We start from the raw sequence: 20,793 nt of genomic DNA, 5'->3' as shown, positions 1-20,793 counted from the left end.
CAATGATAACTTAATCATATAAAATGACACAGAGCTGAAATACAGTGCACTTAAATTCCTATGTGACAAAGAATGTTAAATTCTGTACTTAGTATGTAGATTTTTTTTAAACATAAAATCTGAAAAGTCTTTGTGCTTAAATTTTTTTCCTGTTAAACAGAATTAGTTGCTTACTTCCAATACTGCCACTGTAACTGATATTACAACAGATCACAATTTTCACAGACACATCAACATTAAAACATTTACCTATGAGAAAATAAGTCACTTCTCATTAGTTCACAGTGCGAAAAAGTGGTGTACACTCTGTCTTGAGAAAGGCTTTCAGTTATTCATCAAGCCAGTTGCAGAAAAGTCCTGATACCAGACGCAGTGCTAGATTTAAAGAATGGAAAGCAACACATCACATGTTGGGAGGAAAAAAGATAAATTTCTCGTTTCTTCATGGATATCGTCTAAGTGACCTTCGTCTTCTGTTGTAGAAATGCCTGAGCCCATGTTGCCGTGAAAAATTCATCATGTAATTTTGTTTGCGAGTGCTGTTAAAATCAAAGGCGGGGGGGAGGAAGAGAAGAGTGTCAGTTTTTTATATGTAGTTTAAACTTTTTGGGAGCAGTGAGCTAGTGGGACAGATTCTTCTTTTTCCTTGCGTGACCTTTCAACCTTGTGTAAAGTGGTTGCACCCCTTGTACAACAGCAAGGTACAAGGCAATTGAGAATCTGTCCCACTTTGCTTTTATTTACAGTTCATTATCTTAGGGAAAGGCTAAGAGCTAATGAAAACTTGTGCTGCCTAGGGCCAGATTCACTAAAGCTACATGCACGTCATACCCTCTCAATATAGGGCATTTCTCCACAGTGGTTTTAACTCCAGTTATTCTTCTGTCTTAGATCGTTAACTGCTTTATGTGGAAGGCAGAAGAAAAGCTTTACTCCATTATCTTCCACTTTTATTATATAGCAAGTGAAGTAAAACACTTTTATGCAAACTTAACGTTTCCCTCCCTTATACCCCTCATCCAAAATTAAAGGAAGATCTGGGAAATAAGCATCATCACATCTGGGAGGAGACCAGGCAAGAGACAGCCTGACTGCAGCCTAATTGAAGGAGGGACACTCCTTCCGTTCCGAAGACCTACCTGGAGGACAAGACCCATCCTACCTAACATAGGTTTCTACTTCTTCCAGTGTGGGAAGAAAGAACATGAGAGGGCAGCAGTGGACAAGATAGCTGTCTGGGATTTTACCTGAAACCCATCTAACTCCTAAGGGCCAGATCCCACCTTCACTTTCCAAATTTCAGCAGCTTTGGAAATGGAGCTTTAACATCTGTGGTGCCTCCTTGTGAGTCTACTCATGGGACAACTGCATGTGCAGCACCACAGAGCCTCTGCAGAACAGCCAGAAAGCTTCATCTGGCTGTGCCTTTTCTTGGTCTCTTTATATACATATCCATACCCCTGATGCATACACACAAATACAGGTCTACATAAGCCTACAGCCAGACTGCATTCAGAATTACAAGAGAATGAAAAGGTTTGTGTATTTTTATGTTCTGATACAGGATGTCTCCTCTCAGACCTACAGCGTGGCAGAGCACTTGGCCAGCCATATAGAGTAGCTGAGATGTGGCTATAAAAGAGACAGTGTCTCTTGCACACTGCACTGTAGAGTCCCAGGGTACAGGAGAGACCTTTTGATCAGAAAACTACTTTTAAAAATAAAAATAGTATCACATACTGCAGCAAGACTAGTTTTTAGAGCCACCTGAGAGCCTCTTTCTCTGCATGCAGAAGTGGGATACAACATAGTCCCATAGATGCAGTCAGGCGATGCAGTTTCTTTCAGAGATCGGAGCACAGTTAACCATGCAGACCCCAAGGACAACTCCCAACAGGCATAAAGAGCTTCACCCAGGAGGAACTGCTGGTGACTGCATGTCCAAATTTTCTTTTGGTTATCAGGGCAAAGGAACTGCAAAGTCACAGTGAATCTGCTGTCTCAGACTAATTTCTGACTCCTCCTTCTAATCCTCCCTGCCCACTTAGGACCTCATGCTTTCTAGCTTCGTCTTGAAGCGGGGGGAAGGATGCCTGGCTTAAATGTCTGTGTTCCAAGGGACTGAATGTTATCAGAAGCCTCCAAACAAAGAAGTCCATTGGATTTTAAAGGTGATCTGTGAAGTAAAGGCCTGCAGTAGACATTACAGTCAACAAATCTCCCATTTGTGGGTACAAGGCATGTTTCCACTTGTGAGTTTCTCTGTAAGTAAAATGTAAATACTCATGCTGTACTCATAGTTTACTCTCTAGTGCATAAGCTTATTTTTAGTGAATGTGACCCTTAGGCAAAAGAAATAATTGCATGCTTTGCAAAATAAGTATGATTATCCAGAGGCAAAGATAGCTTTTCAGGACTCGTTTTGGACACTGCTAGGTGCACCTGGCCTCTATTTCACTTCAAATGCCTAATCATTTTGTATCTGGCCTTAAAGTTATGATGAAGATGTTTAAAACAATTAAAAAACCCAACAAAAATAAGGAAATTAAAGAACTGAGAAAAGGGACAAAGAAGGGGTTACTTAATAATGTTTAAAATATTTGTGTTTTTTTTTTTCTAATGTATATTCAGTCTGTTTTGTTATTTTATAAGATCATCAAGATGTTACAAACAAAGCAAATACTTATATTCCCTGTTGTACACCACCACAGCAGTGTGGCTTGGGGGGTGTGGGGGGAAAGAGAACTTTAATTTCCTAAGAACTAAATGCTTATTTTTTTTACTTGCACTGACATGGTTCAGACTTGTTCTCCACCAAAGTCTGAGATGGGCTGTCCAACTACTGGTTGGATGCCGTACAAAATCTTCATGCCTGCTATAGAAAATGGCATGATTTTAACTCTTACTATAGGTATACCCTATATATTACAGTATCATATCATATTGCATAGTATGTGTAGTCTGGTATCCATGAGAATAGGTCTATATTTATTTTTCTGAATTAATTTTATATATTTTTAGGAGGCAAGCACTGTTTAAGAGAGATCAATAGTGCTTTACAAGATCACAGGAAGAAATGTATAATAAAGTTTGCAGGAGTATTTACACATTTCTTGCATTTCATGGATTTAAGAATGCTTTCAGTACTATTAATAACAAATCTAATATATATTTTTACAGACTGATAAAAGGCTTTACCATACTTCTGCTGTTGTTTTTTTGTTTGGAGCAGCCAAAACGTGCTGGGGAGCATCAAGCTATATTAGGAATAGATGCCCTCCTTCCATAACAGAGAGTATGGAGGGAACTTTTGTTTGAATATTGGTGGCAACTTGGAGGCTACTTTGCAAGTGTGTAATGGACTAGTCAGCATATGCTGAGTCTTCAGCCCTTTCTGTGCATTCACTGAACCATCAGATGAAAAATACAGATCCAAAATAGTTATCTGGGTATTGCTGATGGAGCAAACAGCAAAAAAGCAATTAATAGAAGCAAGTACTGTATAATCTGTTCGACAGTTTTGAGTGCATTAATATTAAAAACTAAATAGAAGATAATAGTGCTCCAGTTTACATAGGAAACTGTAAGTAATTTTCCAGTGGAGTCACTGGAGCTCTATTAGTTAGATGAAATAATATACAGCCAATATAGAAGAATAAAATTCTGTCTAGGGCATGTTAAGTACATACCTACAATAAAGCAATTAATGAGAAGGAGTTGCTCTGCATCTTTAGTCTTTAATAGAGCATTCTGGCTATTGCATGTTTTGTAAAGCACAGTTTGAACTTCAAGTCTGCAATTTAAAATTTATGAAAACAGAACATAGCCAAATGGAACGAAAAACGTGGTAACCCCTCCCCCAATATATAATAACTTCATTCATTCTTTTCATGCTTTTATTATTAATTGACAGGGCATAATAGGAACCAAATAGAAACAAAAATACTTGGTTAACAAACCAAAACATGAACAATGTCTTAGAAAAAAGCAAAGGCATGTCTCTCAGGACCAGGCTTGGGGTAAGTTTTGCGGCTGAATTACAAATGCTTTGTTAGGAGGGTACTATAATGAGGAAAGTGATGTGCTCTGACTGAAGTCCTGATGGCTCATATCAGTGACAAATGTTTGAGTCTGGTGAGGTCAAGATTTGAACCCAGAGCTCAGTAACTGTGTTGGTTTGTGGTATCAACTGAGACAGCACAAAGCAGCAGAGTTACAAGAAACAAAAGAACTACGTGGCAGACACTTGCTGTATGTCTGAGACGTGTGACTGTGCCACCATGCAGACTGACTGACATACATTACTTGATTGTGCCTTCAGCTCTGTAGTCACTACTTGAAAGGAGGTTGTAGCAAGGTGGGGATTGGTCTCTTCTCCCAGATAACAGGTGATAGGACAAGAGGAAATGGCCTCAAGTTGCGCCAGGGGAGGTTTAGAATGGATATCAGGAAAAATTTCCCCACTGAAAAGGGTTGTCAAACATTGGAACAGGCTGCCCAGGGAAGTGGTTGAGTCACCATCCCTGGAGGCATTTAAAAGATGGGTAGACGAGGTGCTTAGGGATGTGCTTTAGTGATGGTTTTGGCAGTGTTATGTTAATGGTTGGACTGAATGATCTTAAAGGTCCCTTCCAACCTAGACAATTCTATGATTCTATCATTATGGAAAAAAGTGGGAATTCCCCATTGGAACTGAGAGGTTGCCCATGCAACGAGCTGGGTGCCCTCCATTGGCAGGTCTCATTGCACTGCAGGTGAAGGAGAAGCCCTTCTTGCCACAGCCTCAGTGAAATTCCCACTGTGGTACAGGGTGAGCTGCTGAACACCTTCTGCTAAGGTTAACTTCCCCTGATGCTCCCTGCAGGATCAGGGCCCTCGAGAACTACATGGCATATCTCAGAGAGTATAAATGATTTTCCACCAACCCATTATTGACAAAACTTTGGGAAAGAACTATAGCTGTAACAGCAACATACATTTGATATTCATTCAGGGAAAGTACTTACCTTATTCTAGTGTAAAACCAATGACAGCAAACAATGAAATACAACACAAGTTAGAAAATGCCTTTCAATGCATGCAGCACTGTGATTAGTCATAAAACCCTGATGAGGTTTAGAGGCAATATAGGACTTTTCGTCTCTTTTGAAAATAAAAATTGAACAAATTATTTCCTGATATTTCAAATCAATGTTTATATTTTTTATTTTCTATAAAATTCAGCATGCACTTTTTAGAAACATAATAAAAATGTCATAAAAGCATAGACTGCATCATATTAAATTTGGCATAAATGTTGTGAATATTCAGATAATTACCTAATGTTTGAACTATTTCTGTTCTTTATTATAAATATGTTAATACTTGAATATAAGTGCGTTTTTCAAATCATTGCTTTTTACTAAAAAAATGAAGCAGATGAAAATGCTTTTCCACATGAGCACTCTTTGTTAGAGCTACAATATTTAATTTGTATTTTAATCTTGCAAAATAAGGATAAACATTCTTTGCACCAAATGCAACATAAGTTCTCACTAAATCATTTGTGCCAAAAACGTGAGAATATCTTGACAATGAAGAGCATGGAGTGATGGCTATGGAGGGATTCCTTCTGTATCCAACAGTTAACCATAAAATAGTAGGTGGGGATAATGTTTCTTGCATTCCTTGCACAACTCAAATTCCCTTAGATCTCATCACAAGTTTTGGGGTGCAAAGAAAGCAACATAAGACCCTTAGTGTTCAGCTTCCCATTGCCCTTTAGTTCTCAATACCTTTGACCAGAATTGAGGTCAATAAGGGCCCACCCTACACACAGAGAAATGGCCGTTCCAAATGCACATGCAAAAAAGTGCGTGGTGTCTGTGCAGCAGACAGGCTGAGAGCTGTGCTTCGAGAAAAACAATGTGCAAATGAAATGCTGGGTTGGAACATGGGCTCTTCTTAGGGCAGAAGTACAGGGGCACTGAAAAGCAGTCTTTCTTAAATCTAGGGTGAAATACTTTTTCATCCTAAGAAGAGCCACGTGGAACATGTGAGAGTTGTGCACAAAGCTTTCTTTACAAAAGGAGAGGAAAAATGCTGCACTACTGAGGAATAATAGGTACTAGATTTAAAAGGAACTGGACAACTTGATAGCTAATACCCTCTCCTCACCACAGGGTAGATGTCAACTGTTATTAAAATAAGTTGGCAAGTGGTTAGTTGGCAAGACCTATTTAATGTGTAACATATTCAAAGCAGGTATTGCATTTCACCTGTTCAAAAGAGGTGCTCAATATGAGCACCCTTTGCAGCTGCATCACAGCCTTAATGATACTGCTTTTTAATGAGTGATTCAATTAATTCATTCAGAAGTGGAATGATTCTAGGTTACATACAAAAGCACCTGCATTTAGTCTTTCTTATCGCTGTCAGGTATTTTGCATGCACGTATAATATGCAGGACAATTTTTTTCCCCAGCAAACTATCTTGGGAACAAAAAGGAAGCAAAGAAATCTTATCCTGGAAAGATGTTTGCTGGTCAGAGGATGATGGCCCTTGACTCAGGAATCAATTAGACTGAACAGAGTGTCAGGATCCTGGCTGTGCATCAGCTGTAAGTGGTATCTGTGCTTCGACTTGGCAGCTGGGCCTGTGACAAAATTAATTTCAAACCTTTGGATTGCTGAGAAGAGTTGAGCCATGAAAGCAGGTATTCAGAGATTTGTCCCTGGGGTGAACACTATAAGGAGGAGTGGGGACATCCCCCATGTTGGATGGGAGTTAAAATCAAGAAGGTCCTTGGTTGTGCTACCTCCCTACAGAGCAGCTCTCCCTGCTGCTTGCTGTCTTGCTCCAGCCCTTATTCTGCTCAAGGAGAGCATGGCTCTCTTGCCCATGGGCTGAGGAAAGGCTGGCACAGTACCTAGGTGTGCACCTGGGTGTTCAGGCAGCCAACCAAGAGTTAGCACTTAGGGCATTTGGGAAAATTAGACCTCTTGGTTAGCCCACTAGGAGGAAATGAGATGTGTAGAAAGCCAGGAATTTCTCTACATCCCAAACCACACCTCCTCTTATAGGTTGGCTTCTTGCTGTAACTCCACATGGGCTAGAGGCTTGCTTGCTGCACCAGCATTGGTACACAGGTCACAAAAAAGCATGAAAATCTAGGGCTTAAACTAGGGCCAGTAAGGATAATTTTGATGGTGCCCAGAGAGGTGTCAGGAGTCTCATTCTGGGTGATGGAGGGCAGGGTTATAAGAGGATCGAGCACAGACTGCATTAGCCATGGACCATCAACAGGTCCTGCGGCCAGGGATGTTCATGGCTTTCTGAGAGAAGGTCAGAGTGCTGGCAGGAATTACTTCCAATTTGGGAGGCACAGATGTTTCCTAAGGTATCTCAGCTTTGGGAAGAATAAGCAGAAGCCTACTAACTCTCCAGTGACTCCCTATAGAATTAATGGGAAGAGATAATGACAGCACCTGGTGAATGGTTTTAGTTTAGGCCATGCCTTGCTGCAGCCGTGCCAGAGAGCCCTGGGGTGGCTGTTGCTCACAGAGCTCTCCTCTGGCAATCTCAAAGGAGGGACAGAGTGCTCAAGGGACACTGCCTCCTCACCTCTAGCTGGAGAGCTTCCTGGGCAAGGTGGCTTGCTCTCCCCAGGGGCAGGCAGGGTTTTCGTGCTCTTCATTGGAAAATGAAGGAATATTAAGAATTAAAGCTAAGTCCTTTCCCTAGTATTCATGGTATGAATCCTGTAGCCCTGGTGTATGCAGGATCATCCAGGGTCAGCGCTAACAGACAGTTATCCCTTCTGTATGCCTGGAAGAACTCTGTGGAGGTGTCGTCACGTTATGTCTCCAGCATTTTACAGGTGAAGAGACTGAAGTGCCAGGGGGCAAAGGGACCAGTGTGGGGTGGCAGAGTGAAACAACAGAGCTAAAGGAAAGCCCGGGGGGAGTATCTATTGACAAGGAAAAGCGTGCTTCCCTTCAGAAAGCCTTCCAAAGGTTTAATCGAAGCACTTGTGGGCTACTTGCAAATAAAATTTAAGAGGCCTATAGAATATTTTGATGAATTAGAAGGTGCAGATAGAACTTAAGCAAAACAGAGGGGTTAAAGCCACTTGTCAGGTCTGAGCACAGGCTGGCATGTGAACCAGATGCACCACTGCATGTAATTCTGCCTCTTCTGAAAGCAGCATGTCTCACATGTTGTAGTTAGCAAGGGCTGGAACTCCACATCTGGCCCTTGGGAAATATGCTGCCATGGCACTGCATTTCACAGTACCTGGTAATGGAGAAATCTGTCTGGTTTGGTCTGTCTTCCTCTGTGGGTTGTACCAGGTGTCATTTGAACAGGATGGAAACTCTTTATCTCTAGCCTGATATTTTGGCCAATATTCAGAAGAACCTTAAAGCTCTTTAACAGGAGAAAAAGAAGAAAAGGGAGAAGGCACTGTCTACCCATCTGGTTCCTTCTCTAGGCAAGGTGGGATTACCTGGTATACCATTTCTATTGCTGTCTCCATTCTAATCTATCTCATATGACTGACTTATCATTACTCATCTTCTGTGTCTAGTCTACAATGAAATGGCAGATCTCATTGTCAAGGGAAGTTCTCCAGAATTCAGCCTAAGAATCACTTTTTAAAGATTTTTCCTATTCTTATTTATACTCCCTAATTCAATGCTCAGATTGACAGATAATATTATGCTCTAATTTTTTTCCCCACCTGATTTTTTCTTTTTTTTTTTTTTTTTAATTGAATGGCAGAAAGACATAGGAATATTTCAGAACTACCAGTTCCCTTTTCCATGGTTTCCTAAACACTGTGAATATCCTGCAGGTTCATACTCTTTCATATCTTTCCTGATGCAGCATCATACAGTCATTGATTAACTAAGCCAGCAATCGCATCCGTCCCTCTGTTCCTTCAAGCCTTAAGCTTAATGTTATGGAAGCAGAGCCCAGCAAGGTGTGTAAAAGCAGCAGAGCATATACAGTACTCCGTGTTAAGAACAATTTGGTTTGAGGTTGATATGAGTGCCATGCAAGCTGGTGCTTCTCAGTGGAAAGAACAGGGCTAACTGGCAATCAGATAATTCACTTTGCTACTCTCACAAAACATTACTTGCAGTGTCTCTGCTAATTCAGAAACCTCATGGTTATAATTACACAATCTGGAGGTTATTCAAGCCTAATTTCTTCATTGCTGGTGTTTAAATTGTTCAATAAAAGGAATGTTTGAACCTATCTATGGAGCAGGCACGCCTCTCTCTGCCAACCATTGTCAGCGATGAGTTCCCGCCCGTGAAGCCACTAGCATTTCACTTCTACTGGAACTAAATTGTTAGAGAAAAAGCAGGTCATCTCTTCGTGATGTAACACAGGAAAAACGGGTTAGCTGCCAGCGAAACCCGTCTCAAGAATGGGAGAATCAGGAGGGTGCAGACACTTTACTTGGTAAAATCTTGACAAGGGGATGAATATAGAGCTCGGACCATAGGAACCTGATATAGTGAACCCTGTTTCTGAACAGTATCCTTCTTACTAAAAAAAGGAAATGAATAAGGCATTAGTTGCTAACGCAAATTTTTCAGAGGCACAACAACATTACTTTGTGCAAAGAGCAATACAGCAAACTCTTTTGCATCTTCAAAAGCATATAAATCAGCCTTACATTGCAGCACAGTGTTGAAAATCCTTTCAGGAATATCCATGAGAATGTCCCAGCGCAATATTTTTTTCACAGTCATTGCTGCATTACAGGACCACACCAATACTTGGTGGTGATAAAACCCCACTTTCCCTCCTGCATTTTTCCACGATGCACAACACATACCCCTGCTGTGCCACTTATTTCGTGGCTGTCTTAACCGCTGACGGTTGCAGTCAGGGCAGAGCACTAGCAATGACTGGTTCTCAAAGGTTTCCCTGGGCCACAGTGGTTCTTACTGAGCTTAACACTTGTGCCATGCTGGAGGAATTTCAGTGCTTTCTGAGATGGGGTGGGATGAGGTGAAGCTTATACTCACAGGACGACTTCTACGTGGTCCAAAGCCCACTGATCATGACCTGTTCCGTTGTGACGGGGCTGCCACCAGCGCAGTAAGACTCCTTTCATTCGTGCCTCCCTGTTGTCACAAATGCAAAAGCCTGTGAGGGCTCCAGACCATCGGTGGTTTGCACATCCCTATCTACCCCCAACAGGAACTGAGAGCAAAGTCAAACTGTTATTTCTGCCTCTCTGAATATCAACACATGGTACATGCAAAACATTTAATGGTGAAAAATGCACACTGATAAGGAGGATTTTTTTTTTCCCCATATCTTTAAAACAAGTATTCTGCTTTTCTTTCAAATTTATTGACAAACACCAGGCTGGAATTTCTTAATCAGCTTTCCCCTTAAGTTTTCTTCTTTGTTTATCCTCTCATCAATCTTTTTTCTTGCACAGTGATGCAAAGATAGATTCTTAGCAGAAATATATCTTGTGCACTTAGAGGTAATGAAACATGACTGCATACTCACAGGGGAACATTATAAGACACTCTTTGGGCTTGTATAAAGTCCTTTGGCTGATGCTGTGCAATTACTTGCCATGTAATTCCATTATTTACACTGTATTGGAGGAGCACTGCCTTGTCTACAGTGTTAGGATCACTCAGATTGGTGTTGCAACTGTCTGTTTGTGAAATGCTTCCAATTTGCAAAACAAACATAATTTTACTGTAAAACAGAGAGAAAAGGTATTTTCAATATGCAAAAAGTATTCAAACGGGCACAATAGCATTTCCAGGTCTATTGCAGTTACCTTATTAAAAGTTTGAGCATCCTCAAGAATCATTACTTTTAACATGCAAAATAAACTGTTCTTACATCTCTAAAACACAGCTCCCCTTTCAAAGTAGTAGTTTACTGCGTATAACACATTGCTGTGTAGTTGGAGACAATAGATCCAATTTTACAATGTATCTGCACAAAACCAAGATACATAAACAGTATAAACATGCAAATGAGTGTATGAAAAACTAAAAAAGGGCAAATAAAGGTTGAATATAATGAAGTTCCTAAAAGATTTCTCATATCCTACCTGGGTGTTCAAATGAGAAAGTAAAAGCCTAATTTATATCTGTCCCATTTGCCATTTCATCTTGTTTCTAATCTTGCTTTAGAGAACTAAATACAAACCAGTCCAGAAAACTGTCACTCTGGTAAGAGCCAGCACAGGCTGGTTGCATTTGTTTTTCCATGGCCAAAGAGTCTCAACAGATGAAAAAGCTACTCCTGTTCATTGCCAGGTGAATATAATTCTATTTGACAACTGAAGTGGGAAAATGAGTCTGTAATTACTAATAGCATCTTTAGTCATGACTGCCATGGAAGCAGATACAAACATGGGATTTGTCTTATCAGATCAGGCGCTGGTCTAGACAGTCTGGTGTTCAATCTTTGCCAACGGCTTCATTGTCAGTCCTGGCTTACTAGACAGTGCTCTGTTGGGCATGACGAAAACATCTGACCTTTTCATCTGACATCGCTTCCTCCTCAGTCTCCATCTCCCAAATGGAAGTCACAAAGCGTTTTGCCAACCCTAATGTTTATCTGCCAGCCACATCTGACTGCGTGGCAGAGCCAGGTCAGTCCGTGCTCATCGACGCTGGCCCACATGACTGCATGTACATATAAAGAGTTTCCTTTCTCATGAGCTGCTGCTAAAAGAGTATTTTAGGCTCAAAGTATTACCTTGCTCGGGTGAGATCCAGAGGCTTAGTCACAGCTTGTCGTATTTGACATCCATTAAAATAGAGTGAATCTCCGTGGGCATAGGGTGCCAGCTGTCCACATCCATTCCCTATCACACCCCCCTGAATGGTTTCCCAGTTTATTTCAGTGACTCTTTCAGATTCAAAATTATCTTTAATATAACTGGGGAGGTCATGGCTAAAAACAGAGCAGTCATCACCTAAAAATGACACAGTGAAGTTATAAAACACACAAAAATCAAAAGAATTGAGAAAATTGAGTTACAGTTCATTGTAATTCCATTCAAGGTTGTGGCCCAATATACAGGGTGACTACAGGCTGAATATATTTCATCAGCTCCATTAATAATGTGCACATCGCTGTACCGCATTCACTTTTAGAAAATTGAGGCTGAGTCTTATTTTTTGCAGCAGTATAACTTCACAAACTGCAGTAGGGTTTCTCCTATTTTGCATTGATGCCAGTATAACAAACCTCAAATTGCCGGTTGAAGGAAAATGCATCTAAAACAGGGAAGGGATCTGATCTTATGAAGTTATGAGACTCTGTCCCAGAAGACATTAAACACTGGCTCCGCTCCCACAAAGTACTTATAATTTAATGAGGGCAGATAGGTACCATTAGGCATGTGCTTAGCGGTGTTGCTGGATTAGAGCAGAGCACTCTGTCCTGGAGGGGCACAGAAGTGAGTCCCTTACCGGGGCCAGTCATCAACATCTGGATCCCATGTACACATCCCCTGGGAGTAAGCACACCCTCGGAAGGAGTACAGGGGTGGAAACCATTTCTGGGTAAGCAGATAGCCACGTTCTGCTTTCAATGAAGGCTGAATGGGCTTTACCTACAGTGCCAAATAGGAGAGACTACTAACTGAATCCAGAAAAAGTAAAGGGAGGGAAGAGCTGTTATTCGCAGCGCTGTCAAATTATTTATTTATACGCATTCCAGTGATGAATTTAGACATATTACATCATTCTGTCTTTATCTTTTTGTTTAATTTTGAGCTACATTAGCTAATTAGGCTGCAGCAGATGTATAAGAAAGAAATTAAAGAAATGAAACCTTGGTATCCTTCATCACAAATGCAAATGGCTCCAGTCGTACAATATCCGTGGCCACTGCAGAGCTTGGGGCACGCTTCCCCAATGTACACATGGTCGATTGCCCAGCTTTGCTTCTCTAGCTCTTCTCCCTTCTGAATCCACCTGAACTGGGTTGCGCTGCAAATATCAAAATCCAAACACCATATTATAACATCTAGCAATTAAACACATCTGTACAGCAACGTTCAAATATGCCAGCAGTAGATGTAATGAAAAATGTGGTATGAAGTGGTTGTGACTTCAATAACTGGAAAGACCCACCCTGAATGGGTGGCTGCTACACCATTGGCAGTAGCCACTAAATCCAGCAATAAAGAAGCATTTTTAATTCACCAGTTGTTCCAAGTGAACAGTGCCAGCAAGACAACTGACATTTTATAGGCCCACAGTGAGGTGACCTTTCAGTAACCTACCTGGATGAGACATGATCAGGCAGCTGGATAGTTATTCTTCTCCACATGGAGCTGTTGACAGAGTTATAGATGGTAGCTTCATGGAATTGAAATGGGGAGCAGCCAATGCTATTAGATGAAGAAGGAAGACAGTGTGTCTGGACGAGCTGCCATGAGTCTGTCCTGTAGGAAACAAACAAACAAAAATGTTTTAGAACAACTGAAAGAATAATGAAAGGGAAACAGGTAATTTCTAAGGGTCATGGCATTGCCTGTCTTAATAAACGAACCCAAGAGATTGTCAGCAATAGTTTCCATGATCTGTAGCTGCAGATAGACAAGAGGTAAGAGGCCTGGTGCAGCCAGGGAGGACTCTCCAGCCCGAGGTCTGAGTGCTGTGAAACCCTTGGTGGTGGTACTCACAGAAGAGTCCAACCCAGAGCTCCTCTGGGCTGGCATGACAGAAGGATTTATTTAGGAGCTTGCTCCTTAGTCTCTCTCTTACTGTGTTCAGAAAAAAATCCAACAGAATTTACTTCATGTTCACACACAGTCATTTGAGCACAGAATATACCTTCACTTTTACAAATTAGAATGCACTACTATACTGCAGCACAGGAGACAGTGTTATTAATTGTTTGCTAGTTAAAGACCAAATTGGAATTAAGCAACTTCATTACAGCTTTGTCCTAAATATATAGTCCTGTGTCATACTAAGACAGTGGTTTCCTGTGAATGTGGTTTTCTTCAAGCATATATTAACAGGAGCATGTTCATGACTGTAACTACAAGCTCAATGCCATGAATCTGTCAACATCTGGGATAAATTATAAAGAGAATTTATGGGAGTCATGTAGACAAATCCCCGTGCTTGCACATGGGCTTTGTTCAGATCGTGTTACAAGATGAATAGCAAAGTAATTGCTTTAATAAATAAAAGACCTCTAGGTTTTTAATATCATACTATTTTTTTTTTAGGTCTGGGTATTCTGCTCTCATTTACCTGGCATCCTTCGTATACTCCAGCATCACAGAGTGGAGGTCCCCACAAGAAGTTGCCTCACAGCCAACCACAATCTATAGCACAAATAAAATTGGCTGCTATAACAAGTCAGGTAGACATTTAATGTGATATATAATGAAGTCTTGCTCTCCTTCTTTTTCTTTACGGGGTGTATAAAAGAGATTCACAACTTAGGTCTTGGACAAAATCCATCAAAAGGAGATGGAAAACAAAAGACACAGTACTTCAGGTACAACTTTTAGTTAATGAATTTTACTTCATTGCTACTGCTATTTTCAAACAGAATCCTAACACTGCAATCCTAAAGCTCAAATTAAATATCTAAACAAACGTTTCTGAAACACGAAGATGTGGTAACTTCTTGGCATTTCAGGTTAAGTACCTAACTATGTATTAATTATCTACAAAATTTACAAATCGTCATGATAAATGTGGATATAAACTTCAAGTCAATCCAATTTAAGAACAGAATCTTCTGAATATTTAAAAAAATAAACATATTAGACTGTGTCATATTATACTGGAAAGATTACAGTACCCAATATACAGTACTGAACAGATAACAAAAAGCTAAATTTTAAGAGCTTCGAAACCAAATGGCAGCCATGCACTAGAGCCAAGTTCTTAGTTTGGAAATAAAATCTTTACTGTGAGAGGTGAAGAAGAAGGAGGAGAGAGTCAGGAGAGAAAAACTTTGCAATGAGAGTTTAGTAATACAAACTATTAAATGCTGATGGATTATCATAACTTTGGCCTTAAAATAGAGGAAAAAGGATGACAGGCTGGATAAAATAAACAGCTTGGGAAGTCACAGCATTCAGTAGTAAAAAGCATGTCAGACTCCTCTTTAATATAATTTCTTTGAGAGTGGCACACTGTGTGAGTGGGGGAAGCAGTGCTTTAGGGATTATATTAGACAGTCAATATAAAATAGGCAACGATATTGAGAAAAGGTGAAAATATTGCTTAGTGGAAGATGGAAAATTCTGGAACTGTCTTGTCAAACAGAAGAGCAAGAAAAAAACTGTAACAAGAAAAAGGATGACTATTTTGATAACCCTGCTTTCATATTAGTTCCTGGCTTATTTAAGACATGATGCTTGGGGAAGGGCCTAGAACATTTCTGGGCAACAACTGTATGTTGCCTTTGGCCCTGTGCAGAATTCTACCTTAAAACAAAACAAAATATTCAGAAATGTTTCTCTGATTGTTTAGGTCATTTGCCATGACACCAGTAAGTAGAAGGGGTACTTCTACTTGAGCACTTTTGTGTTTTCCATATGCCACTCTTCTCCAGCCTGCCTCTGCCTTGTCTTTTCTGCTTATTCACCGGTTAGGGGAAAATGGCATATTCTGCATGCTGTGTGTTCTCACCTTAGAATTCCTACTGTATCTGATGATCCAATAATTTCAGGAGAAAGGGATTAGACTTCCAATCCCTCTCAGTAACCCCCAAACCATACAGATAGTCAGAATAATTTGACATTTAACATTCATGCAACCTTTGTGATTCCCATTACCTACACTTCAGAATTTCCTTTAAATTCTAGTAAAAGTTCATTATTAATTATTCATCCAATTGGGCATCCTAGTTGGAGAAGAAGAATTTCTGGAGACACATTAGATGATTTTTCATTGCATGCTGTACTTTGGAGAGAGAGAATATTTCTTACTTTAAACTGCATCATGTATCCTGGCTGTATAATGAGCTCCCTGGAGGACAGGATGTTGTGTGTTTTGTCCTTTTTCTTATTTGGCCAGTAGAGATGGAATGATGGATTTCCACAGAACCCTGCAGTCCTGACTGCATTAGGGTAAAAACTCCAGTTTTCTTCATGAGAAGTGCCTTCTATTAACATGAGTTAAAGACAATTACTGCATTGTCCCAGTAAACATCAAGGCTTTAGTAATGAACCAACAGAATCACTAGATACAGTATTTTCCTGGTATAAACACTAAATATATCTGTCATGACATACAATAAGTAAGCTACTAACAGACATAATAGAAACATCAGCCCCAGAGAGGTAATTAAAAAGTTTAAATAACAGTATTTTTTAAAAATATGATTAAATAAAACTTTCCTATGCAGGAATTTAAATGACGTGTTGAAATAAATTTTTTTGTTTTTCTTATAGGGATATACATATATATATATACACATGTACATGCATATCTGAATATACGTGTATATATATTTACACACTTGTATTAGTAGCATAAAGAATAGTATATAAACAGCATGAGTCTACAAAATGAAAAAATTGCAGAGTTAAAGGAAAGAAAAAGTGTGCTTGCAAGCTCACAGGGCTTATCTTAGATAAGATAATGGCAGACAACAGATTAACTGTCACAGCCTGTCTTACCGTCATCAAATGTATCTACCAGCTGGCTGGGGTTGATCTCTGCTCCCCCGATCAGGATGTTATCCAGCGCCCACTGTGCCCGGTCAGGGCCTGAAACCACGATCCCGTTGCTGATGGTAAAAGGCTGCCACCAGCGCAAGCGGGTTGTGTTGGTCAGAGCATGTTCGGGGAGGAGGATGTAGTCATGCCTGACTGAGATGTATTTTTGGTAATCCATTTCATGAAGCAAAGTCCAGGATATTCCTATAATAAAAAGGTGCAGGTTTAGTAAAAAAAAACCACAAACCAAACAAGTTTGTGGTAGAATATTCTAAAAGATTAAAGGAAGATAATAAGAAATAAAAATAAAAGTTATGGTCTTCTGATAGACAAATCTCAACTTCTAAGCGTAGTTGGCAACTGTTTCTCATTGTAAGAGTAATCTTGTAATTGTATAAAGGAATCAAATTGGCTGGAAGCCACTCATTACTGAAATCAGGCAGGAGGGTTATGGAAAACTCCTTAGCAACAGATGGAAATCTTAGATAGGGAAAAAGCTTTACAAGGACAAAAATAACTTTACAATTAAAGTAACTCTTATTTTGCATCTTTCTGACAGCTTCTCAGATATTCACAGTGCTCGAATACAGAACAAGGCTGTAGCTTAGCTGAAACTACATGATGTACTTGCCTCCATCAATGGAATAGTCTAGCAGTACTCCCTCCTTTCTGCAAGTTGGTCTGTGGCATGTTGTCATGTTGTTTTCACTCCCAATTCTTCCCCAGTACTGTAGAAATCTAAGAGTAAATGTATAAATTTACATCTGTTAAAGAGCTGCACAAATTGAGATGTTTGCTTTCTCTTAGGAGATGTGCTGCAAATGTTCAAAATGCCAGCATTTTTAAGCAAGTAACATCAATGTACAAATAGAACAAAGGTTTCCAAAAGCATTGTCTAGTAATTCCCACGGGAACCTCATGAAATTCAGCAAAGTCCTGCCTCTAGGAGGGACTAACCCCTTGCAATGGTACCAGCTGGGGACTGACTGCGTGGCAACTGCTTTGCTGACAGTTCTTGGAAGTCATGGTGGAAGGGAGACTAAACTTGAGTTAACAAGGTACCCTCGGCAGCAATGAAGGACATAAAAGAAATTGATAAACTGAGGCAAGGTCAGTGGAGGCCACTGAAATGGTTGGGCTGGAGCATGTGCCCTGTGAGGAGAGGCTCAGAGACCAGGGCTGATTCAGCCTGCAGAAGATGGCTGGAACTGGGAGACAGTGGGCATACATCAAAACAAAGGAGATTCTGACTGGATATGGTGGGGAAAAAAATAAATCACTGTGAGGGTAACTCAACACTGGAAGAAGCCGTCCAGAGAGACTATGTCTTGGAGGTTTTCAAGACCCAATGGGTGAAAGCGTTGAGCAACCCAATCTGAATTCAGTGTTGGCTTGTCTTTGACCATGAGGTTGGACTAGAGACTCTCTAGGCCCCTTCCTTCCTGAAAGGTTGTGTGATTCAGTGGATTCTTGCTGAATTACAGAAGCAAGAGTGTGTGGCTTCATTAAAGTCATACAGTCAAGGGAAATGATGCTGAAGTTGTTTTCTGTCCTTAGCTTGTCTAAACTGACATAATTCCATTGCTCTCCCGTTAAGTCATCCTTTCTACAGCATGTGAGTGGAGTGGGTCTAGGATGGGCACCCAGTAGAGGACAACCAGCAGAGGTTATATTCTGAACTCAGTGAGTGACACAGCTGGTGTCACCTGGTGCCTCCAGGGTGGAGACAGAGGTGCCCAGGAGACTGTGGTATCTCGCCTCTTTGCAGGACAGGTGTTGCTGATTCCAGGACATTCGTGGGCAAGGGGAACTACTGCTTCACCAGGCATGGCAGACCCCTTCCACTGTGCTAGAATGAGCCTTGCTCTCCGTGACTCATCTGAAAGCATCAGTGCCTTGAGAATCGTAATCTAATTAGTGTCTACCTGAGATAACACTATGCTTGTGGTGGCGTAGGAATTCCCTGAGCTACAAGCTGTCACCTGCTGCTCTTTCAGCATTTAACAGAGTTCCCTATTAAAATGAAATGGAAACATGACCTACTTTGCTCCCCTCAGGTCCAAATCTTGAGTGACAGCCTGCCTCACAGTTGCACCTCCAAAATAGAGAGTTGTGTCTTCTGCGAGAATCCCACACTCAGTACAGGTATTTCCACCTTCTAAGGACATCCATAAATCTGGTTTAATTTCTTCGTTGTCAAAGCGCTCTTTCAGGAAAGTCTGAAAGTAAGGTATTTAACATAAAGCACAGGTAATTATGATCTTAAGCCTTTCTAATGATTACAGCTGGAACTGACCTAAACATGTATGAAGGACTCATGAACACTGTAAAAATTTTTTTTCAGGGTGACTGAACATAATCACTTTTGGCTGAACATTGAGCCACTTGAACTGATTTGGCTAAATGTGAAAATATGTTAGGCTGGATTTTAACATACTTGAGAGGTAATCCAGCACACTGAAATTTGCATGTGCAAATGAATGGGTCTAATTCATAACTGTGGTTATTTAAGGCGATGTAACACCACTCCAGTACATATCTAGTACATATGGGATAAATTGCTATTCTTTTTTTTTTTTTTCCCCAGCAAAACCAGTACTGCAATGAAATTTTAGGGTTATTGGAGTGAGTATGCATTTATGCAACTGTCTGCACAAAGATTGGCAATGAAAGCCATCTAGATTATATCTCTGATTTCCACTTACCTCCAGGTGTGCAGTAAAAGCGTTGCCGTGAGTGAAATCCTGGCCTTAAGGAGATAGTAGTAAAACTCCCCTAAAATTGCTAGGATTTTATCGCAAATGTCCTTCATGTGAAGAATACATTACTAATTAAAAATTGCAAACAGGTAATGATATTTTTTCATGTAATTAGTATCTCAGATGAAAAACAAAAGGTTATAATAATTCAAATGACATGATAACTGAAAAGTTAAATAGTTATATTCTCTTTAGACAGAATGCTGCTTAACCTGTTGTTTCTTTGGAGCAAATACCTGTTCTGTTCTTATCTGACGTAGAAAAAATGAGATGGTAAACACTGCATTTTAAACTAATTTGGGGTTCCTTAAGTATTCTTTTGTACATATGTTAAGTTTAAAAAATATTTTAACTTTTAAATTAGCAATATCTGACTAGATTTCACTTGCTTGTTATAGGGTAACATTAATAACAGCTAGATGAATTAATTTTATGTCATTTTATGTCATTTTCTTGTATTCTTTACTTCAGTAAGCTCTTTCGTGATAAAGACAATCTTTCTACAGGTCTTAATTGAACATAATCATATGTGCAAGGGTCATTATTGTCTGATGATACCTAAAGATGAACAGTGAACTTTATCACAGCTTTATCAAGCAGTGTTATTTGCAAATGAACAAACCGGTTCTTTGATACTGCAGTAATAGTTTTGTTAAAAGAATTATAAAAGGCCTGAAAAGGGATTTGAATATCTTCAGGCTGACAGAAATCAAAGTTAATTTCCAGTGGGATCCATCTCCTTCTTTCTCTCTCAGCCAAACACACTGCAAAATTCACTCTTCTTAACACGCAGTAAAATTACCTTCAGGGTTTGGGTCAGATAGCAGTTTGGTCCCGAATACCCAGGATCACAGATGCATTGCTCATTCAGGCAGTCTCCATGACCTCTACAGTTTTCCAGGCAGCCAGGACCCAGATAGAAATTATCGATAGCCCACTGCATATCTGAGTATTTCTGGTAGAACCGAAACCTCACAGGACTAGATACAAAGGAACAAAGAAAAACAGACATACGTATTAAACAACATTGCTCAATTGAAAAAAGGTAGGTTAAACACAATATATTTATGACTGTAGTATCCTCTAAGCTTCAACAGATAATATCTGGCAGTGTCTGTTGAAATAAATTTCATACATATCCATATCTTATTCTTCACACATGTACTACCTATGACATATGGACAGATTACAGACGCTGCTGAAGCCGGAAAAAGCTCTTCTGGCTTCTTGCAAGAGATTTTCAATTTTGGTAATACTTCCAGAGCGGATTACTCAAAGAATAGAAGAGGTTTTAATTTTGCAGAAAAAGACAAATGGTTTGCATATGAGCAGACATACGACTGCAGACAATAAGG

General features: G+C 40.0%; 1 protein-coding gene across 1 annotated transcript in view; it reads right to left on the bottom strand.

Annotated features, from left to right (window-relative positions):
- Nucleotides 1–442: 442 nt before the first annotated feature.
- The window catches only part of RELN (reelin), a 292,013-nt gene continuing 271,662 nt past the window's right edge, over nt 443–20,793 (bottom strand). The window contains exons 53-65 of the mRNA XM_074169082.1: nt 20,241–20,418; nt 18,723–18,898; nt 17,311–17,417; nt 16,641–16,883; nt 15,948–16,123; nt 14,254–14,327; nt 13,272–13,433; nt 12,818–12,975; nt 11,735–11,954; nt 10,520–10,717; nt 10,024–10,122; nt 5,007–5,012; nt 443–539 (exon numbers count right to left, since the gene is read on the bottom strand). Coding sequence (XP_074025183.1) covers nt 443–539; nt 5,007–5,012; nt 10,024–10,122; nt 10,520–10,717; nt 11,735–11,954; nt 12,818–12,975; nt 13,272–13,433; nt 14,254–14,327; nt 15,948–16,123; nt 16,641–16,883; nt 17,311–17,417; nt 18,723–18,898; nt 20,241–20,418 — 1,894 coding nt within the window. The remainder of the gene's footprint in view (nt 540–5,006; nt 5,013–10,023; nt 10,123–10,519; nt 10,718–11,734; nt 11,955–12,817; nt 12,976–13,271; nt 13,434–14,253; nt 14,328–15,947; nt 16,124–16,640; nt 16,884–17,310; nt 17,418–18,722; nt 18,899–20,240; nt 20,419–20,793) is intronic.

Source organism: Numenius arquata, chromosome 2 (assembly GCF_964106895.1).
Source record: "Numenius arquata chromosome 2, bNumArq3.hap1.1, whole genome shotgun sequence".
Classification (NCBI taxonomy): domain Eukaryota; kingdom Metazoa; phylum Chordata; class Aves; order Charadriiformes; family Scolopacidae; genus Numenius; species Numenius arquata.
The sequence above is the reverse complement of the archived record's forward strand: the minus strand, read 5'-3'. Positions and strand labels throughout refer to the sequence as shown.